Below are 23,699 nucleotides of genomic sequence, written 5' to 3'. Positions count from 1 at the left end.
TATATATATATAAAATTAAATTTCTTATATATTAAAATTGAGAATTTAACTTATCCATGTAAATTGAATTTTAACATACTTTAAATTTTAGTTTATCGATTAGCCGTTGGAAAATTGGGTAAATCAAGGGTTGTTAGTAATAAGTAGATTATAAGTGAGCAATCCGATTTATTTATATATGCAGAGTAAGTTAACAAATCATTTTAATTTCCTGCACTTATCAACTCATGAATCAAGAATTAATTCTAACCAAGAGAAAAAAGCTAAAAAAGATACAAAGTAAAGCAAAATCAGCTTTGTGGCTTATCGATCAGAATTAATTTTATAGCAATTATATACATATAAATATTAACTCATATTATAACTGTTATCGCTGCATCATCATTCGTTTCCTTTAATGAAAAAGTATTTTTTAATTTACAAAATAATATAACAGAGAATAAATTTTTCGTTTGTACATTGAGCATTACGTATTAAACTGAAAATATGAAAATTGTAATAATGGAAGTACCAACAATCCCATATTAACAAAAATAGCTTTACGTTTCCTCCCGTTCCCATTAATGTGCTTCAATTTTCCAACTGTCGAATCGGTATCGTTATCAACATTTTATATCGCATAAAGCTATCATTCGTTAGCGTTCGTAGAATTTCTGGATTTATGAAACGTGTTTAATGCCGCATTATTTTACGATTTAATTCCCTCGTGTGCAAGTATTAAATATTTCCGGTGCAAATCTGCGTCATTAAACAGCAAATGTGTATCATCATATAAACATGTACAGCTCACAGGCTTTTCCGATTCTTCCTTTGAAATTATCATTTATCATTCTGCCACAGAACATCAGCGATATTCAACTACATTTTGCTTGTCCAGAGAAGGTAGTTCACCCATATTGTTAATTCCTCTTGTAACTCCCTTGTCAACAGGAACCATTGAAAGCAGCTGCTAATGAAGAGAACCCATCTAATTAAGTTAATTAATATCGACAGGAGTTCTATAGGAAACTTTCGATAAAGGGGTGAAAACGGGGGGAGGAGAGGTCACACAAGCGCGTACACGAGAAAGACGATTTGCGTAACAGGATAATTATGTCGGTTTCATGGTACCGATGGGCGGGTAATAGGAGAACATTGTTCGCCAGGGATGTTTAGCCCAGGATTAATACCGACGAGGCGATATTATGCGCTTATGCGGTCAGATTAATAGAATACGCCCATGGAAAAACCAACTTTTATTGAAACTGAGATTTTTATTAATCCTCCTTAGACCAAGCACGCGTTTCGCTAGCGGCGATAGTAATCCCACTTCTTTGTGTTCCACGGAAGCAATAATTGTCACGTACGAATGGGGAAGATATTATATCCGTGATGGTCTATTGAATTGTTAATAATAACTTAAGGAATTCTAATAAAAAATCTATTTATGATTATAATAATATAATTGATTGAAATATATTCATTAAAAAAAACGTTCTAAGTTTAAATAATTTTTTTCTTGAATATAATAGTATAACAAGTAATATATGTTTACATTTAATAAATATTTACTTGCAGTAAAAAAAAAATTTGGAACATTTGGAACTATTAAAAAAAAATTATATAGATTTACCAAACTTTTTTTCAATGTTATTTAATTAGCCCTAATAGAAATGTATACAGTTTTTTCAAATATTCATCCAGTTATTGTTTAGTTTTTACTGTATTCTCATAACAATGTTATATAGAAAATGGATAAAAACTTGATAAGAGTTTTACTAAAGTGATTGAAACAGTTCCCTGAAAATATATGCAACTTTCATATATACTTGTCTAGTTATTGTTTAAATTAATAGATTATTATTAATTAAAATACTGCGTTCATGTATTATCTTATTTTTGTTTAGTAAATGGTGCATCTTTTATGCACAGTACTCAAGGCAAAGCATTACATCTTGATTGGGATCTTTACTTCTCAATTATTAAATAGAATTAATATAATTGTTCAAAATACGACTGTTCAAAAAATATATAAAATTTTTACCGGCGAGTTTCTAATGTTGAACGGAATGGCTATAAATTAAATTAAATAGATAAAATAAAATAGAATGGCTAACATATATCATATATGTTTCAAATAAAAAATATGAAAAAATAAAATCTATAACATAATTGTAAATTTATATAAAGTATTCGATAAAAGTATTTGATAAAATCTAATGGAAATATAGATTTATAACAACAAGTGAAATAGAGATAAATTTATTTTGATATATTTTCGTAAAACGCAAAAAAAACAACGGTGCGTAAAAAGAGTTTTAATTGACACAAGCGACATTCGTTTAATTAATGCGTTTTTCCATGCTTTGATAAACGAACCGCTTCGATGCGTATCATATACCGTAAATTGCGAAGCGTTTCTTTTCCTTTCTTTTTTTTTTTGTCGCGATGATCACATAATTGCAGGAAATCGCTTGAGAGCGCTACATATTCGTGTCCCGCCGCGATTTCACGCTAATGCAAATTACTGAACGAAATTACTAAAGCTAGTGCGTGAGTTCAAACGAGTACACTTTCATTGGAAACAAAATGCTTTTCGCATTAATTACCATATCATGAGGCACGTTTAGTACTCTGCAACATCTGCGGGGCATTCCCAAATGTATTGTGATTGTTAAATCATATTATTACTGATAGATTATCCGAATAATAACATATCGATGGCATCACTGCACCGATCAACTTTGTATTAATTTATACGTTCACAAATGCGCGTTTGCATGGTTTGTAAACGCATTACGATAGGCATCATTCTGATTTTCTAATTATTATGATAACAATTGTTTTGCGAATGATATATATACAATACGCATGCAATATGTCGCATAAATGTTTCAAAATTGTTAGAACTGGCATAATAGAGGAAACTGTATGCAATAAAATAAGCACATTGTACAGTGTTTCACTTTATTACATAAAACGACTCAGATATTTTAACGGAAAGAGTAATATCTTTTCAGAGAAAAACATAAGCAAGAGAAAATTATGTTATAATATCCAACATTAACGATGCAATAATATTTCTGTGTGTATGATTATACGGTTTAAGAAATAAAATGATTTCGTGGAATTTCAAAACTGATCTTAACAAATATTGGGAGTGACTGTAAATAAAATTAAAAAATGTCTGAAAAATGCAATGTTCCCTTTGGCTTACAATATATTTTTTCTTTGTTATATATTTGGCAAAAATCTTATACAAATTATTATATTAAATCATGTAATTTATATTAGGACCAAATAATTTTATTTGCAGAATAATATGTATTTTATAAAATGATATCTTACTCATGTTATATTAATTCATTCGTTACACAAATAATTGCAATGGCTTTTATGTTCGACATGAATACTAATTTAACAATAACAGTAACAGTTAATTATGCGTTTATTTATCGCAACAGTTCCTATTCCATATGCATTATGGCGATTAACATTATCTACGAACACAAGCGCATGCAAACATTGTAAACCTATCTGATGGACGCTACACAGATTTACGTGTGCTTGTACACATATACAAATTATTCAAAAAGTATTATTTAATAAAAATCATTTATTAACAAATGTTTTAGAATAATAATAATAAAATTCATGGTTTATTTTACACATAAAAATTTTGAAATTCGAAACTTACACGCTGCTTTAAATTATAATTGGATCGAAGTCAACATGTATTTTTTAAATTTAATGAAAATTTAGTTTAATAAATAGCAATTAAATATTACTTAAATGTCACTATTCGTAAGATAACGTGACTTGTGCAAATTACAGTTACACGATTGTTTGACGTAATTATATTACTTTACGAATATTGAATTAATCGGTTATTGTGATTGGAATCTATGTGTTATTATGCATCGAGCAGCGCGTAGTTTGGTTATGTAATTATAACAATAATTGATGGATCTAATCGAGAATCGCATATCCATTAGGACGTGGAATAATGATATCGAATAATTGCTTATTTTGTGCATAGAGGACTGAATGTTCCAGAATTACATATATATTACATATATATTCGAATTATTGTGTTCAGATAATCAGTTGTTATCACAGTATATATGATCTATTTTACAATTAGATAAGGTAATATTTTACAACGCATTTTGAATTATTCCTATATTTACGTTATCGCCGTTATTTAATCCGTTTACCACTTTGCCGGTAGAACTCTACGTAATTACGACAATAATAGTCACACTAAATGATGCATTCTGCAGCAACGTTCGCGGTTAACGGTCTGATTATGTATTGTAATGCACGCGTGATGGCTTGTTTGCCGAATTAATTCTCTTCAAATATATGCGTGTAAGTTAAGCCACAATAATCACTTTGTAATGAACTAAGAAAGTTATTAATTCGTACATACAGTACATATTCGTGATAGCGTTACTAATGTTTTCGTGATATCATTATTTATGTAAATTATATTAAGTATTAAGTATATTATATTAAGTATATTAAGTGTTTTAAGTATTCTAATTATTTCAAATATTTGGAATATTTATTTCCTTCACTTTCATTATTCTGACAGTATTTGTAAATAGAGAGATAGAAATAAAGTGGTTACGGAATAGATGATAGGTTATAAAATATTATGATATCTTATATAATTTTGGATGCGTTCTGGAAGCAATCGTCAAAATTACTTCTTCACAGCCTGCTGAGATATTAATATAATAGCCACTAATTAAAAGTGTTTACTATATTGTCGTAAAAACTATATTTCAATTTTGAAAGAAGCAAATAGTTTTATAGATATAATTTCAAAACTCTTTATGTAATTTTGAAAAGTAAAAAATATGTTTTTAAGATTTTATATATAATATTTCAGAATGAAAAATTTTATTTAAAAAATAAGATATTTTAGAAATTTTAAAATATTTCAAAATTTACATATTTATATGAAAAATTTTAAAAAAGATGTAAACCTTCTCAGTAGTTCTGAAAAATACTCCAATTTTTTATAAAAAAATTTAATTTCTTAATAACTTATGAAATTATTCATAAATTCTGAAAATTATAAAATTTACATAAAAATTATATGAAAATTCTTAGAAAAATTTTCATCAGGGCAGTTTTTTTATATTATTTATTTACTGTACAGTTTTTATTACGTTCATTCTATTCATTTGACGAATTTTCTTCTGTGCCTATACCTAGTATAATTCATAATATCCTATAGTTGACAAACTTGTATGAAAAATAATCATGTCACATAAATATTTTGTTAATTATTTCAATAAAACAAAATATTCCACAATTCCTTCTCTTCCTTTAGTTAAAAATATGTGATCAACGATAATGTAATGAAAAGCAACCCTGAGGATTATGAGAAAGATCGCAATAACAGCTGTATCTAAGTGGTCCATTACGTGCCGAATTGTACTTACCGGCAAGGATTCAGGCGTGTGGTCCAGCACGTATATGCTATTCGTATATCCGTACAGCATCGTGTCCAGATCTGAAACCCAAGGAGAGCAAGCAGAACATTAAATTAGATCAAACCAGTCGCAAGCGTGCACACTAATACGCCAGTAATATCTGCGCGTACTCACACTCGTAGATACGTCACCGCAGTATTCTAATTTACACTGGATGCACTGTAACACAGAGGAAAGCAATTTCCTAACACGGCCACGGGATGAAAACACGCTCTCAAATTCCCAAAGTCCTTTCCTTACTATCCAGTGCGTTTCCTTCAAGACTTGGCGAATCGCTCTAACATTATCTTGTGACAACATTGCGTTTAACTTAGTTCAATGTTTACGTACATAGAACTTTCTTGTTACTATATTACATTATGTTATGCTATATTATATCACCCTAATGCATTTTGTAGTTCTATTTGATTGTTTGAAAATAAGTACATCTGTTTCTGAATGAAATAAATAAATAATCGATATTATCATTAGATAGTAGTAATACAGTAAATAATTAATATAAATTGGTCATTTTCTCAATGTATATAAATTTACACCTGCATAATTTTTTATACATAATTATATACATATTACATATACGTATTTTTGTATACGCCAATTATTTTAATATTGACAAAACTGATATAATTTTTTGATAAAATAATTTCTCACAGAAGTTTGCCTGAATACGATTTATTGAAGTTATACGTAGATTGTAAATAAATAACGTTGACACAATAATCATCGAAAAGTTAACGAGTTTTTCCGCATTGACGCTCGTAGCTTCAATGGAAAAAAATTATTATCGACGATGAATAATAGAATAGTGTAAAAGTGTCGTTGTAACATATATATATATATATTTGTAAAAAATTTAATAGCGAGGTAGCGGTCAATTGCACAATCAGAGAACCAATGTTTCCATCGATATAAAATTTAATGATTCAATCATGTGAATCAAAATACCACATAAACTCAGCCATAAATTTACATTGTTAATGATTTCCTGTTTTGCGGTCACAGTAGACAAGATAACATAAATGATAATATTAAAAGTATGTTATAAGTATATTTAATAGTCAAAGGTAAATAAAAAATACTTTTCTCATTTAATAATTAAATTAATTATTATGCAATTTATTTGACGTAATTTAATTATTCTTATGCTACATGAACATGATTAAGTTTTCAATTAATTAATTAATTATAAGATTTTAATTCAATTAATTAATTATAAGAAAATTGTAAAGACGTTTTCTGTCTGATTAGTGACAGCTTTCTCTTCTTCCATGTTTCTACGCTTCAATTCAGATGCATTTCTCGAAGGAATCGTTGCAAGATTCCAATATTCTGAAAAGATTACTGAATAGATAGTTGTATTTATAATATAATATGACATACCGAGATATCTTATCGATTTATGAATCGGAAGCTTGATGCTAGCGAATATAAATTTTCAAAAATTATTGCCCAATATTCTTCGAATGGATGAGAGATACTTGAAACTTTGATAGCGATTCATTTCGATATAAAAGTTTTCAACCTTCAACCTCGTTTATTATATTGCATTCGCGTATCGTCCAAATGAATATACAGGAATCAATTGAATTCAGCGATGGTTGATTTCCGATGAAACACAACGATTCGCTATTTTTATTGAAGAATATGCGGTACGTCACGTTACTTCAATGATTTGGGAATTTCAATTTACGAGGACCGCATTTCGTTATCAAAAAGTATAAGGTTCGTACAAAATATAGGACTTTGAGATCATTGAATGCTCCAGACAGAATTTCTCGCAGCAATTTAAGCTGTTTTAGAAGAACAATTGTACATGTAAATAAAGTTGAAATATTTTCGAATGAAGGAAGATTATTTTGTATTGGATTTAATTTAATAGCATTTGCTTAAAATAAAAAAGAAATTTGGATAAATATTACATGCAAAAATAGATTTATTATCTCGTGAATAATAATTTGCTCAGAAAATAATAAATAATAATAATTTTTACTTTATATCAAGTAATATAATTTATTTCAGAATTCCAGAAAAATTATTTCTAATTTTATATAACATGAAAAATATTTAAGAAAAAGATGTAAAATACATATAAAATAAAATAAGAAGAAGAATCTATTCTTTCTCTTCCTATTCTTTCTCTTATTTGATTTATTTTCATCGATTTATTCTCATCTAATTTCTATTTATTGGGTTGTCCGGAAAATTCGTGCCGATGTTGAAGGAAAATTGAAACGCAAAAAATTTAAATTCGAATGCTTGTCGAAGTTTATGGTGACACTGCTCCTAATAAATCATGTAGGGAATGGTTTCGACGTTTCAAGGATGGAGATTTCAAAGTTGAAAACGAGCCTCACTCTGGACAGCCAAAAAATTTGAAGACAAAGAATTAGAAGCATTATTCGAAGAAGAGTCAAACGCAAGAGGAGCTTGCAGAATCATTGGGAATAACTCAACAAGCTGTTTCTGTACGATTGAGAGCCATGATTCAATCAATGATTCAAAAACAAGGAAATTGGGTGCCTTATGAACTGAAACCGAGAGACGATTGAAAGGCGATTTTTCACTTACGAACAGCTGATTCAAAGACAACAGATAAAAGGTTTTTTGCTTCGGATTGGGACTGGAGATGAGAAATGGAATATTCTATGACAACCCCAAGAAGAAAAAATACTATGCTAAGCCCGGTCAATCATTGCCATCAACCTCAACATCAACACTACGGCCGAACATTCATGGTTCGAAGATCATGCTCTGTATCTGGTGGCATCAAAAGGATCTTGTTTACTATAAGCTGCTGAAAACCTTACGATTCCATTACGGGCGATCAGTATCGGCTACAATTGATTCGTTTAAGCCGTGCATTGCGAGAAAAACGGCCGAAATACGAGTAAAGACATGATAAAATTATTCTTCTTCATGACAACGCTCGGCCTCATGTCGCTAAAGTCGTAAAAAAATATTTGGAAACACTCAAATGGGATGTCTTACCGCACCCGCCGTATTCTTCGGATTGCTCCTTCTGATTACTGGTTGTTCCGAAGGATGCAGCAAGTCACCGGTTTACTTCTTTCGAAAATTGGCTCCAAAATTGGATCGCCTCCAAAGACGAATTATTTTTTCGAGATGGAATTCGAAAATTGTCTGAGAGATGGGAAAAAGTAGGAGGCAGCGATGGATAGTATTTTAATTGATCTGTTCATTCATTTTGTTTTGAAATAAATGCACAAAAAATGGACCGAACTAATTTGTATTCCCAATACATTTATTAAATTATATAAGTTAGTCGGCACAAATTTTCCGGACAACCCAATATAACATGTAAAATACATAAAAGATATTTAAAAATATAAAAACACATAAAATCATGCATAAAAATAAACAATATATAAAGTAGTAGTAATTATAAGTAGAATTTTATTCTTTAAAATCTGTCGCAAAAGTTCTCTCAAATCTATCGCAATTACAGATTTATTTGAGTTTTAAGGGATACAAAATGTACATATGTTAAATGTAGGTTTGTGGTCCATTTTGCGTGATGTTTGCAGAAACACAAAAACACATAAATTAAGATTCGTGAATAAGCATAATTGTGATTTGATACTGGAAATCATTTCGAAATTCAATTTCATCATGTTTAATCATATAAACACAACGATAACATTATGCTATGCGTATTCGATAATAGAAAATTTGCGCAGAATACTCGACGAGAGATAGATTTATTGTTTCTGATTCATCTAGACTCTCGTCAGAGTGATCGAAATTGCTTGACCAAAAACCTCTCGTAAAAGCTGTGAAAGATTTTATTTCCATGATAACGCTCTGTGAATAGACAATATTGCCACAACGTTGGTGGACCATTCATGTACAGAAATTTTAAATACTATTTTCAAAGAAGAAAAGATGACAATAACACAAATTCAACTTTTAATTTAAAAAAATTTGATTTATTAAAAATGCCAAGTTATGAAAATAGAAATTTCATGTATTTATCAGATTTATCGATTCAATATTTAAAATATTAAAAATTTCGATTCCTGTATGAATATTAAGCAAATACTAATTTTCATGGCAGTAAAATTATAAGTATATACATATTTCTGAAAACACACAGAGTTTCGGCGGAATTTGAACCTAAGACCTATGGAATGATAACCTTACATGCTAACATCGCTAATCTTGAGCTATAATCGCACGCATGTGTAGACAATTTAAAATTCGACTGCTATTCGATTTCTCGTATAAATTATTGGGTGTATTCAGAAGCACGACTGCTCACTGAGTGATCAGTAAGCTCTTGCATCTGATTGGCAATATCCATTAGATCTAAAAATATCAAACAGGTACAGTCAGAACCTAAAAGGTTACAATACTTTTTTTTAAATGAATTTCGAAATGCAGCTTGCTCATCGAAAGATTGATTATTACTTGGATCCATAAGTAAACATTTCAACAAACTTATCTTTTTAAAAAAAGCGCTAAAAATATATGTGCTTCTTGAGCGAATAAAACCTAAGTGTCCAACCCAAATAATAGTAGTTTTTCTTTAAGGATATTTTTATTAAAGGTCTTTTTATTCCAACCCAAGTAATAACAACTTTAGTTTTCTGTCAAAAATTACTCCTCGAAAAAACTAATGTACTAAATGAAAAATTAAAACCCAAATGCTACAATGTATTAACTAATCATATTAAATTCTATTAAATTAAAAAGTAAAATCCAAGTGGTACTATTTTTGTTATTTATTTAACTCTAATGACTTATATCATTCATATAGATTGGCTGCTACTTTTTTGCTTTCTGCTTTTTAAAGTGTGAAGTGTTCTAAAGGAGCATAATGATAATGTCTCGCGCCGAGACACTACTGTGTCTCCACAGACCCAGATCCTAAAATTAATTTTTCAAACAAACAAAAATAACTAATCAAAATCTAAGAAAAAACGTATATAGAATGTTTATTCCTAGGATTATAGGATAAAAACAATTAATACATTATCGACAAAATTATCAAATTAAAAGGTTTATTAATTTAATGTTCGTATAAAAACATTTATTCTATCTATTGACAACTTAATAATATATATAAAATCAACATATTATATAAAAATTATTTAAAATAAATTTACAATAATAGACATAACATAATTTAAGAAATTTTATTACTTTCTGGTTTATAATATATCACTATGTATGGCTTGGTTGGAATGTACGTAGACTACGCAGGACAGATACACAACGAAAGAGATGGAAATACAAAGCTGCGGTGCATACAATGGCACTCCGAATTGCATCTATAAACCGCATCGCTATTGCATACCACAAATATCGAAATTGTTTCACGCCACTGATATATGTGTTCCTCCACCTCTCATATTCTTCGCACATCGTGAACTGTAATCGACTATAACCCCTATGGCGCCAGTTATGGTCGGTTTTCCTTATACCCTGTTAGCCAATATATTTACGTGATAGTTATATTAAAATCTTTCGACATAAATTACTGCATTTAACTTGTATTATAACAAATTAAATGCAATAATTTACGATTTTGCTAAAGTATTAAAAAATTTAGCTAGAAAATGATTTCGTTGAATCATCACAATATTGTGGGTTCGAAAAGTTCGTGCCGACTAACCTGTATAATTTAATAAATGTATACTAAAATTTAAATTTTTTGCGTTTCAATTTTCCTTCAACATCGGCACGAACTTTCCGGACAACTCAATAATTACGTAGAAATCTTGAGCACGATGAATAATACTACAAAAGATTTTCATATTTTAGTAATCAGTTCGAATTTTCAACAAAATTATTTGAATAGCCTAACAAAATTATTTTCAGATCTGAATCCGAAAATTAAATTTTTTAATACTTTATCAAAATCGTGTATTTTCGTCGTTGCTATCTTTGAATGTCAAGGATTTATCAATTATTTTTCAAAAGAATAAAGCTATTCTCTCTCGGTTGCGAAAGTTGACTGTTTGTCTTAGAAAAGAATATTGTGAATGATTGTAGTATATAACTACGTCCGTTCGATGCAGCAGTATCATGAATACATTACGAGAAACGCGTGTGCAACATCGAGCTAATCTTGATAAATCTCCTTATATTACATGATAGACGACAGATGAGACGTGGCCGAAGCTAACGTCTATCAACACGCGCGGCGTATGCCCTCATTTTTTGCACAAGACGAATATATCCTATATTTAAAATTAGACCAATTTTTAACATGAATTGCACTAGCGGGGGAAATACGTGAAACTACAAAACAATTGCTATGATAGGATTTAACCGTAAAAAATAGAATGGGTCATTCGTATTTGCGACAGGAATCGAGAATTGACTTATCAAGTTATTTAGAAAATTCTCTCCACGCGAGAGATTATTGAATTCACAGATTTCTATTGTCATTTCTCGATTTTTTCAAAACAGAGAGAGAGAAAGAGAGAAAGAGAAAGAGGAGGGAGAGAGAGAGAGAGAGAGAGAGAGAAGAGTCAAACAATGCAAATTGAGAATTTGAGAAGATAATAAATATTGCAAATAGTTATTTGTAAAGTAAAAAAAATAAAAAATAAAATATCTACATTAAAATAGAAAAAAACTTGTTTTATTTCTCCGTAAAAAAATTCATTTACTCTTTCAAATCATCAATTACTCTTTTAAAAAATATTTTAAAATATATCAAATTTTATTTGGATGTTATCCATTAAAGCATAAAATCGAAATAAGTACGCACTAGACGACGGGAATTTATTGTTAATTACTCTTCGAGTTTTTTTTAATGTCGAGTTATTCAACGAATAATTATTATTACGAATGCGTTTATCATGGGTTTATCGCTATTATTTTTATTCTTCCTTTCAAATACTTAGCTAAATGTGTGTAGATATTCGAATAATCGCGATATGTTATGAAAAATATGATTACTAATTGCCATGAGATACCTGATCCTTCCACAGATAAAAATCGAAAATAAAACTCTGATCTGATATACATATATTGATTTATAAAAAATTAATTAAATATTAAGTATATTAATTCATTATTAAAAAAATATTTGTTATATTATTTTATAATTAATATTTCATTGTTAAATATTTTGTAATACAAAAATTTGTAATAATCAAAATATTAAACGAAACGTAGCAATAAATATACCTTTCTTCATCTATCACTTTTTCATATTGTAATTTGTAATTTTATAATATATATTAATAATAGTTTAATTCTAACAATAATTTTCCTCTCTCTCAATTCCTATATGGAGATAAGACTGATTATTTTAGTCATAATTCAGTTTCAAAGAATAATTATAGACAGTAATTATAGCCAGATGTTCTGCAAGTTCGAGTTTAATATTCTGCTCGATCACTAGTTTCGCAACTTTACTGATTTGCAAAATGCCATAATTAATCGACATTCAAATGCAGCGCAACAATAAATTCGATTATTATTATAATTCGGTTGCGGCATTTTGCTCATAACAATAATGTTACTTGTACAATAATAATCTACGCATAACACAAAAATAATTATTATTTTGATGCTTCATGATTTGACTCACTAAATTACATATGTATTGTATCATTAACGTATTATTGTATAACATTATTGAAAGAAATAAACTCTAAATAAATTGATTATATGTAGTGAAAATTAGTTAAAACAAAAATAATTATTTACATAAAATACGTTATATTTGATTTGATAGAATTTAATTCTAGGAAACTATTTCGATGAAAGAAATGTGATGTGATAATATTCTTTTTCGAATTTTCGCAATTATTTATTATTTGAAATATTACTATCAAAATTCAGTTATCAAGATTGTTTCATTTCGTCCATTCGCAGAAATTCAGGTATATTTTAGCATTGACAGATCGATCACAGAATCGAAGTTCCACCAAGTCCAGGAAATCATGCTTGTCAACTGCGCGCACGTCGACGCCCGATGCAATTTCCGTACAATCAAACGGCAAACACGGATTCGTTATACGTTGCTCCGTCGTACCCTTGTAATTCCATATGCAAATTCTATGCTGCAAGCTCGAGCACATCGAGTCAGGAAATCGAATCAATATTGTACAGGAAAGGTCGGATGCTACATCCAGTCAAATAATTCACGACCTTATGTATGTCGCAATCATCAGTGCGTCAAGAAATATGTTGAAAAGTAACATTTCATAATTTATAAATTTAGAATTTCAAAATCGTCAAGACAAATAATCTCGCGAATACAATTAAATTTTGTTTTATCTTATCAGTACGCCGTAAAGACTGTAATGTATTGCTAGAGAAAGCCATTAGTCTTTTATCTTACTTTGTCGCGTAATGTTCATTACGTATTCATTCACGTTTATCATTCAAACTACATAGTTAGTTAAATAATCCCAAATGTGATATGAGGAGATTTTTATAGGGATACAAATTCTACGGATAATTCCTTGCAAATAGATTTAATAGATGAATCGCTTTTTCTATCAACATTGTAAAGCGATTTATTTTATGTATAATGAGAAATTGATGTATACTTTTTCTAAAATATTACTTTTCAGTATTCGGGACAAATCAATTCGCAAATAAAATATTTGAAATTGATGTAGATAGATAACAGTAAGCATAAACTACGTTTACACGGATAACTTTAATAACATCGTAATTATGAACTGGTCAATCATAGCTCTGAAGAATGGAATGACTGTGATTAGTCAGTTTCCAACTACGAATGTTATTAAACTCGATTAAGGTTGTCTGTGTAAAACGTAATCATAGAAGTCGCTAAAGCATGACGAAACTTCCAGGTTTCCATGTATATCTGTCTATATAATCACGATCTGAACAACTGCAGAATCTGGTCGTTCTACATTAGTCAAATTATGGATGTAACATTATGAATTATATTTGATATGACAACGCAATAGGTTAAAGGTCAAATTATAGTTTGACATTTCAAAATTAATCTAGAATCGAAAGTTCAATAAAAAAAGTATGCCTTTGCAAGAAATGTTTTTGTACTTTAAGTAGATAGCAGAAATGTCGAAAATCACGATATAAAACTGCGGAAAATGGCTTCTGCAAAAAAAGCCGCTCCATTGGGAAGCCGTTGTTAAAAATTAAAACGAAATTCGTTCGTATAAAATACGAAACGTGAAAAAAAAACTACACATGCGTGATAACAGTTGGACAGTTTAAAGTTTATAGACAAGCTACGGTAGAATTTTTTTCAGCAGAGGTTATTCAATCTTTTCACACACACACATGACACTCTTTGGATTTCAGATTAAAAGAGGTAGATTGTAGCGTTAGTAATATCATACAGTGAACAAATATTCGCGCGATGACGAACTTTATTGCACCGAGATATGTGCGAATTTTTTGCCAGTCAATGCGCTTCGCGAGGGATTGATAAACAGTCATTGCTCGCGACCTGTTACTGAGCCATTTTTTGCGCCCATTTAAACTGTCTCGCGCAAACGACGATGCATAAAGTCGCCCGGGATGTTTATCGATAAACACCGGGTATATTTATAATTTATTTTATTTTCTTTCGATTATCTGTCACCTGTTTTTCTTCCTAAATCCATTTCACAAAAATAATCTCTTCGTTAAGTGAGGATAATCGTAAATGCCAATAATTATGCTTCTATTGAATTAGTTCATTATTAATGATAAGAATAAATATTTGTGCGTCTTATACATTGTAAAATACTGTGTATAAAAAGATACGATCATGTTTTAGTGCTGAATCGAATCAAATCAAATTATTGAAATGTAACTTCTAATTAACAATTATTATAATAATTATTGTTAAATTAATTTTTAATATATAAATGATAAATGTATAAATGTATAGATAATAAATATATAATATATAAACACAAAATAAAAAAGATTTCTATGTAAGAAAAATAATATTAATTATATACTGTTTTATTTATTAGTAAGAAATATGTTTTTATAGATTGTTAATACGTATAATTCGTATTCAAACTTCTTACATCAAAAATTTTCGAATAGTTGGGATTTGAATCATAAAAATTTAGAATTGAATCTCTAACTTTCTTGGAATGAAACCTCTAAAAAATTGTCATTATTGAAAAAGAGTGAAAAATTTACACCTTTGAATAAGAATGGCAAATTTTCATTCTTTTTTAATAGTGACAATATATTAACTCTTTTGGAGTAAGATTTTACTTCACAAAATTTAGGAGAGATTGCCTGATTTTATTTATATTTTAATTTGTACATTTCTAACAAATAAATAAATGTATAATTAAACAGTCAGATATTAATACAAATACAACATATTGACTCGCTTTACTTGAATAAGATTATGTATACATATATTAATATTAATTTTAATATTATATTATCAAATATTATTAAAAAGCACTTCCGCCGTGAAGCCAATATAACGATAGCCGAACTCAATTAATCTTCTGTTTTTGTTGTATTTACTATCTATTTTTTAAAAACATTGCTAAAATCCAAGGCTTTATAAGATATGCTTCTCAAACTTATTTCATAATTGATGTTTTTGAGGTTTCTCATTAAAATAAATTACTCGCAAGAAGTAATATTACTAAATTTCTTTAATTTTTTAATTTCTTTTACTCATTATGTATATATTTTTTAATTTGTCATAGCTCTTCACTTATATATTTTTATGACGGTATATGTTTTTTGTCATATGTCTTCTCTATTTAACACACGTGGTAGATGAAATATAATAATTCATATGATAATATATATTTTACAATGCTCAAAGCTTTCAATTTTAATAAAATTATTAATATAATAACAAAATATTAAAAAAGAAATTTTTGTTAGACTTTTAAATTAATATAATCAGATTTTTATTAAAATGACGTAAGAAAAAAATGTAATAAATCTAAAAAATATATCTATTCGTTTATAGGCAATGTGTATCACTCTTAGCAAAGCGCGGCATATTCATTTCTGATGTGTAGATGACAGACGTGGGTAGAGAGAATGGAAAATCGCCGCCCCAATCAATAGCCCGAGATGAACGGTGCAACGGCTATATTGGAATAGCACTCATGGCGTATAGATGCTTGGTCGGACCCTGATGAATTATTCAATGTTAGCCAAGTGGACCTCGATGTATTTGCTCCTAAAACCGAGTTCCGAAGCCCTATAACGAGTCATTCACTCGATCTCGTTCCTTGACCGAAACCGATACCAAATGCCACAACTCGCGACGTCCTATTGACCCTTAATAAGTCAGCTCGCACGCATGACTTAACGCCATCATCGTTATTGCCCGATAACATCGCGCGAGGTAAACAAGAATCCACTTGCTTTACCGGATGTATCGCAAAAGTTTGTTTTGGAGAAGTTTACCATGGTATATTATAATAATGAATCAAATTATGTAATAACTTTCTCGCCTGTTTACCTAGTAAATATTGCTGGTAGCGTTATAAATCGTTTAAACATTCACTATTTAGAGACAGGTAAAACGAATTGTAACAGTTAAAGAGTTAATTATTTTATCAAAAATAGAAAAAACGTTTCAATTAGAATAATGAAAGTAATATCATTTAATTATTGAATAAACAATAATTAGGTTCTTTTGAAATAATAATAATGCTGAATGCTTTGCATAGAATTCATTATAGATAATTATTTTCTGTTATCAAATAAAGTTAATAAATAAGCTACAATATGTGAATTTAATTATACATATATCATTTTTATTTTAATATTTCTTCAAATTTAGATTTCATGATGAAATCTAAATTTATGAAAGAAATAGAAATATGAAAAAATGTATAGCTAACATTAGTTGCATTAATATGTACGAATAAATAAAAAATCATTATTATTTCTTACTACATCATAAATCATATTAAAGCTGTTCTTAACTTGTATATCATTACATTATTCTTTCACAGTTCGTGCATGCAATATTTCAAAAATGTATAAGATGCAATAATAAATATTTATTTTAAGTGAAAGATTTAATAAAGGAATAATCAACACAAAAAGGATAATTGCATTACAATTATTCTTATTAGAAGTTATTTTTGCGAAATAAATTTAATAATAAATGATAGATAAATCTAATTTTTAATAATAATGAATTAATTGATAAATATAAACAAAAGAAAGTATGACATGTAAACTGACTAAAACTGTTTTCGATTTAGGTCTCGAGTAAAGGACGATCGTTTTTATTTGGAAACATTTGCGCGATACGAATGTCTTTTCCGATCAACGAGTTTAATTAGATCGAGCAGTTCGTTATGGCTGATATCGAATTCTCCATGATACAGGAAAAGAAAAAAATATCGATAGTAATCGTAGCCGCAATTCGCGCATGTAATCCGTTTCGTCAATTATCACCAATAAATTGTATTTGGAACACGTTATCGGTGCTTTCATTATATAATCGCCTACGTACAAATATGGAAATATGCAATATGCCTCATACGAGAGAAAAACAGAGAAAGAAACAGAGAAAAAGAATACAATATACTAGAAATCATAACAATGTATACTCGATTATAGGATGCGTGCCGCTTCAAGGAAGCGTGTTATCTGTTTCTATTATACACAATACGAGCTTTCATTCGATTGAATTATGATTAAATTGAATTAGTGTTATCTTCAAAATATTACAAGATTAAATCTTTGATCGAATAATTTCAATATTTTTTTCAAATTCTTGAATCATCTTATGAACAATTAGATAATTAGCAAGTCAATTTAGTCAATTAAGTTTTGTAATACATCTTGTCTCATTCAATTTTTTATTATATTTTTTATGGATATCATTAAATAATATTATATTACTGTTCTATAAATTTCAAACTGTATATTTTTCAAAAAATACTTTAAATATCGTTATTAATTCAATCAAAGCAAATTTGATATCTTTTAAACTTGAATTTTTTAAATATCCAAAAGAAAAAAAATATTAATAAACAAAAATAATTAACCTTAGATGCGCTAGATGCGCTTCTACATTTTAATAATTCCTATTTAATTTTCTCCTATCTTCTAATATCATTAACGATGTTTCGCATTGCGGACTGAATTTATCCGAGTTTGTAACAAAATGCCTACATTTACAGTAACTTCGAGGATCATTATTAATTATACAAGAAAACAGCTCTGCTGCTGGCATGACAGTTGCCGATCTAGAATTTCATATTAATTAATACAACAGACGGGATGCCCTCATGCGCGTTGTTATTAATTTCGATGCGCGTTGATTCGTTCGTCGCAAACTGTTTCCGCATTATAACTTCGCTCGATGTTGAATTCACGAGAGAAGCGCACATTATTTTCTGATGTACTTAAACGTTATGGATTGCATTAATGATAATGTGCTATGTATTAAAATAATGTAAAATCGCTACTACATTTTTTTTTTAGAAAATCGATAATATGAACGATCAGATTAAAAATAATCCCGTAAGATTTTAAGTTAAAAAGTTAAATTGTTAACATTAAAGTTTAATTATTAGTATAAGAAATTAATCACTGAAGAAAATATATAATACGTTTTAATTATATTTATTATTTGATTGGATTTGTTCTTTATATGACCTAATATCATATAACATAAAATATTAATAGAAAATATTAACAGTGTGATAATGTTTACTAGCGCAGTTAAAATTTAATATAAACTGTTAAATATATTCTATTTGATATAAATTTAAATATTTAATATAAATTATTATTCGTGTCTCAAAAAAACTTTAAAAAGTAACAATTTTTCTTTATCTTACATGCATTTTTCTTCTAATCGTCTATTCTGCTCCTTATATTGCTAATGTGTCAAACTGGTCATGTTATAAATTTTAAGGAGTTTAATTCTACGTAATTACCAAAGTTTCTAAGTTGCCTCGCGAACACGAGAATAATTGCGGGACGAAAGGTAGGATAAGGAAAGAAGGAAGAAAGAACAGAACGAAAAGGATCCTTCGAAACTTTTCAAAATCGAGCTTTTTAAAACATGCCAACATTTTTCGATCGATCGTTATTTATTTGTACACGATCCCGACAGTGATGGTTCACGAGAGAATTAGAAGAAGACGAGCAACCGCTACGAAATTGATGACATTTTGATTTATGATACAAAGATGAAAATCCCACGCTGGGAAATGAGACACGGGAGGGTCGCGTCCCGCAAGATTCCCAGACGCCTTTATCCTATAGCGACGCCAATTTTTTCGATCTGCATCTCGATCATCATCGTATGTGTCACTCGCTTGTAAGAGAACACTCGCGAGAGTGCTTTCTCGTGAGATTTATGATGTCCCAATGCTGCGAAAAAATGCGGAGACCGAAAATGCGAGGAAAAGCGAATCGATCGTTTCGAGTGGTGTAGATCTACATTCGCTGATACTGCCTGTATGAAAACCCTGATATGAAACATACTGCACCACACTTTTCATCAAACTGAATCCATCTTTGTGTTTTAATCCTATATACAGTACCAAAATGAATTTAAGAGTTAAACGAATTAAGAATTTAAAACCAATTATGAAGAAAAAAGATTTATTAATTAATACAGTTTGAATCTCATAATACTCTATATATAGCTGTTGTAATTTTTGTAATTTGATTGAGCGCTTAAAAATCTTTTAATGACAGCTATTATCTGTTGCAATTTTAATTTGATTAAGTTCATCGCGAATCATAATTCTTACTACAGTTATTCATATATATATATAATACAGTTATTGACAAGTAATCGAAGCCCTTCCTCCGGCAAGGACTTTTAGCGATACAAGGGATTGACGCGCTATTTCAGGAAGCTATAGTGATTACGCTTCGATCGCCAATGAGAGCTTATCTCGATGACGGCTTCTAAAGAAGACGCTTGTGTACACGTACATATACCGTTAGTAGCCGCCGCCAATAGCCGTTTCATCCCCTTGACCCATCCCTTGACTAAACTTACTCTAGGCTCGGTAAGTTATTACATCGTGAAAATAAGGAGAAAATTGGAAAACGATTTAGTCGTGAAAATGATGTCAATTACCGCTAGTGTTGACGATATCGATTTAGGAAAGGAAATGCGTTTTGCGGTCTGCGTCCTCCTCCCCAGTGCGATAGAATGCTTTTACGACACCGGTATAAAGAATGAATACGTCGAGGGACAATAATGGAAAATTTCTTGATGGTAATTTTCTAGCGATGTTATCAAGCAAAATTTATCAGACAGATAATAAATTATCAGGCAGAGACGAAGATAAGAAGAAATTAATTTATTGCGTTCGCAAGGACGGGAACTACGGAGTGCAATCTGATGAAACGTAACGAGGAAGTAATTCGTTGTGTCCTAGTTGGCGGAAATTTGTAAGGTTGCCTTTCGGAGATGAGTGATAGCCGTCGTGATGCAGTGATAAAGTTTGAAGGATGGATATGAATAAATGATGTAGGGATTTGTGCTTATCGAGTACCGGAAAATTTCTGACATCACAATTTCGTTTCTTAAATGGCTTTTTGTGCTTGAATCCGGATGTTTATGTGTATGTAGATGTATGTGTTTGCCTGCATGAGACTGTTATAATATTCCCTAACTCGACATATAATCCTCAAATTTAGTTTAATTGAAGTAGTTAATTGAAGCAACAAGAAAATCATTTTATAATTTCATTTATTATTATTCAATTTAACATATTACGTATAACATATTACGTTGATATGATCGCGTGAAGCAACCCTAACATACTTGATTAAATTTATTAATTTACTCATTAGAACCTTTATTTGAATTATTTGTTAAATTTATTGGTGCAATAACTCGATAATATACTTTTTTATTTTGAATGCACAAGCGAAAGTTGCACGGCAAAGTTCTTATAATTTGCCAAGTTTTATTCGCTCACATTTTACTTCATGTAATCACGACTATCAACAATGTATAATGGCGTCAAGCCGTGGCCATCTATTTTGGAGCTCGCAGAACCATAACGGAGCGTGTTTACGCGGACTAATAAATTTCGTGAGTTACCGAAACTCCCTTCGAACTTTATGATAAAGCGCCGACGTCACCTACCGGTGGGTGTACAAGGAGTTCTTGCTGCCTCTACGAGGTCTTCTCGACTTCCGGGCGGCGCCTCCAGCATTGTCGCGCTGCCGGAAAATTTCTTTACGCATAGCAGGCTTAACGCTGGAAGAAACCACAAATAATGCATTATACATATAACTTCCAATTTCAAATCAAAAAATAAACCATAATTACATTGTAAGCAACAAATGAAGTAAGCAGACATTTTACTTCTCACTGTGTGATACAATATCTCAAATAAGCAAGATGACGTCAAATGACGTCTCAATAACGTTTTAATGATGTCCTTAATGGCAATAAGACGTTACTTTACTATTTGAAAATAATAAAAAACTAGAAAATGTATTTGTTTATATTGATAATTTGTATTTTAACTTATCTAATTGCAACATAATTCTATATCAAGTTTAAAAATGTAGTATTGTTTATCTGTTTCTGTTAAGTGGACAAAATTGTAAGATAAGATTAAGTAGATTAATTTTGAATCATGGATGTTAATCACGAAAAGAATTTGCAAGTAAATTTGCAAGAAAGAAATTCCTGATTAAATGACCTCGTCGATGTAACTGCGGTATAATTAGGGCACACTGTAGAGAGATTGCTTAGCATTTTCAAGCAATGTACTCCGCTCGACATTCAATAGCTCTTTTCTAGGAAATTGGAGACGCTACCATACATATTTATAGGTAGAGTCTTTTGGGAATTTGGGAAGTTATCAGAGAGAGAGAGAGAGAGAAGGAAGGAGAGAGGGGGAAGAGAGGGAGAGGGGATTGGAGGGAGGGAGAGGAGAGAGAGAGAGAGAGAGAGAGAGAGAGAGAGAGAGAGAGAGAGAGAGAGAGAACTTAAAAAGATCAGAAATGTGCCTTTCTTATGCTCACGGGAACATTAATACCGTTCAATGCGCGTGGTCAACTATAAAATTTCTTGTAATATTTAAGAAACATATTTTTGCTTATCTAATCAATAATATATTCTCTAAATTTTTTGGAAATCTCACCAAGAGAGTGAAAATGCCATATTTTTTGGAAAAGAATAAAAATATTTTACAAAGAAGAATGAGAATTTTTATTCTTTTTGATACACAAGATTTTATTTATCAAAGATCATTTATTTTCATTATTACAATTTTTCGCGTACAATAGTCCCCGATCGAAAACGCAATTTTCCATTAGAAACAAAAAATGCAGAGCACGTTATTCGAAACTAGGTCGAAACCAGAATTGAGAATGCATATTCCTTGCAATGTAGCAACACGCAGCAACACTGCGATTTATAAAATGATACAATAGTATTGTTAAACTAAATAGAATAATCCGGTTTCACCAAAAATTGAAAACTTTTATTACGCTTATAACCAGCTAATTTTACATCTATAATTTTATACTATTGTTTAAAATTTCATAAATAATAATGTATAAAATGTTTGATTACAAAAAACAATATATGTGATTACGAGTCATTTCAAGAAAAAATAATTCAAGTTTTAAACGCCGCACTAGTTCTGTATCATACTGTACATACACTGTTATACGTTGTAACGTTAATATCAAACTGACTTGCAATTTTATGGATTCATGTATGATTTTTTAAAATAAAATTATTTAATCCGTAAATGGAAACGTGATTTATTGACTCACCCCGCTTTACGTCCCGCCACGTGTTCGTGATTTCGCCGAATCTGCCCAGTCCGTTTGGTGTCCGTCCATATATTCCTCTCACATCATTCAGAGGTTCGGTTTTTCTCGACCCTGCAACAATAACAATTGTTAATTTTCATTAACATGCGTCCATAATCATCTGTTTTTTACAATATTATTTATATTATTTATATAATATCTTAATTAAAATCTTTTTGAAGATTTATAATTAAACTCTAAAAAAAAAGAAGAAATTTTCTCTCAAATAATATGAAACTCAGGATATAATTGAACACTATACGTGCGCGCATAGAAAACATACGCGCGAAGAAAACATGGTTGAATTTAGAATTTGCAAAATTTACATATGAGTTGACCCCAGCGATTAAGTCTTTAAAGTCTGATTTTTTTTAAATATGACGAACATTATAGTTATTTTTAAATACAAAAATTAGATCAAAACATAAGAATTAACGAGTTTAAAATGACAGATCCAATATAACGAATTCAAAAAATAAA

At 29.7% G+C, this 23,699-nt stretch overlaps 1 protein-coding gene across 2 annotated transcripts in view; it reads right to left on the bottom strand.

The window, feature by feature from the left end:
* LOC108689097 overlaps positions 1-23,699 on the bottom strand; it is a 135,713-nt gene that overhangs the window by 6,281 nt on the left and 105,733 nt on the right. For both annotated transcript variants that reach the window (XM_018195725.1, XM_018195726.1), the window contains 3 exons: positions 23,181-23,291; positions 21,532-21,645; positions 5,436-5,506 (listed from right to left, as the gene is read on the bottom strand). In XM_018195725.1, the coding sequence (XP_018051214.1) occupies positions 5,436-5,506; positions 21,532-21,601 (141 nt within the window). In that variant the 5' untranslated portion in view covers positions 21,602-21,645; positions 23,181-23,291. The remainder of the gene's footprint in view (positions 1-5,435; positions 5,507-21,531; positions 21,646-23,180; positions 23,292-23,699) is intronic.

Source organism: Atta colombica, unplaced genomic scaffold (assembly GCF_001594045.1).
Source record: "Atta colombica isolate Treedump-2 unplaced genomic scaffold, Acol1.0 scaffold254, whole genome shotgun sequence".
Taxonomy (NCBI): Eukaryota; Metazoa; Arthropoda; class Insecta; order Hymenoptera; family Formicidae; genus Atta; species Atta colombica.
Note: the sequence above shows the minus strand (reverse complement) of the source record. Positions and strands in the feature narration are given on the sequence as shown.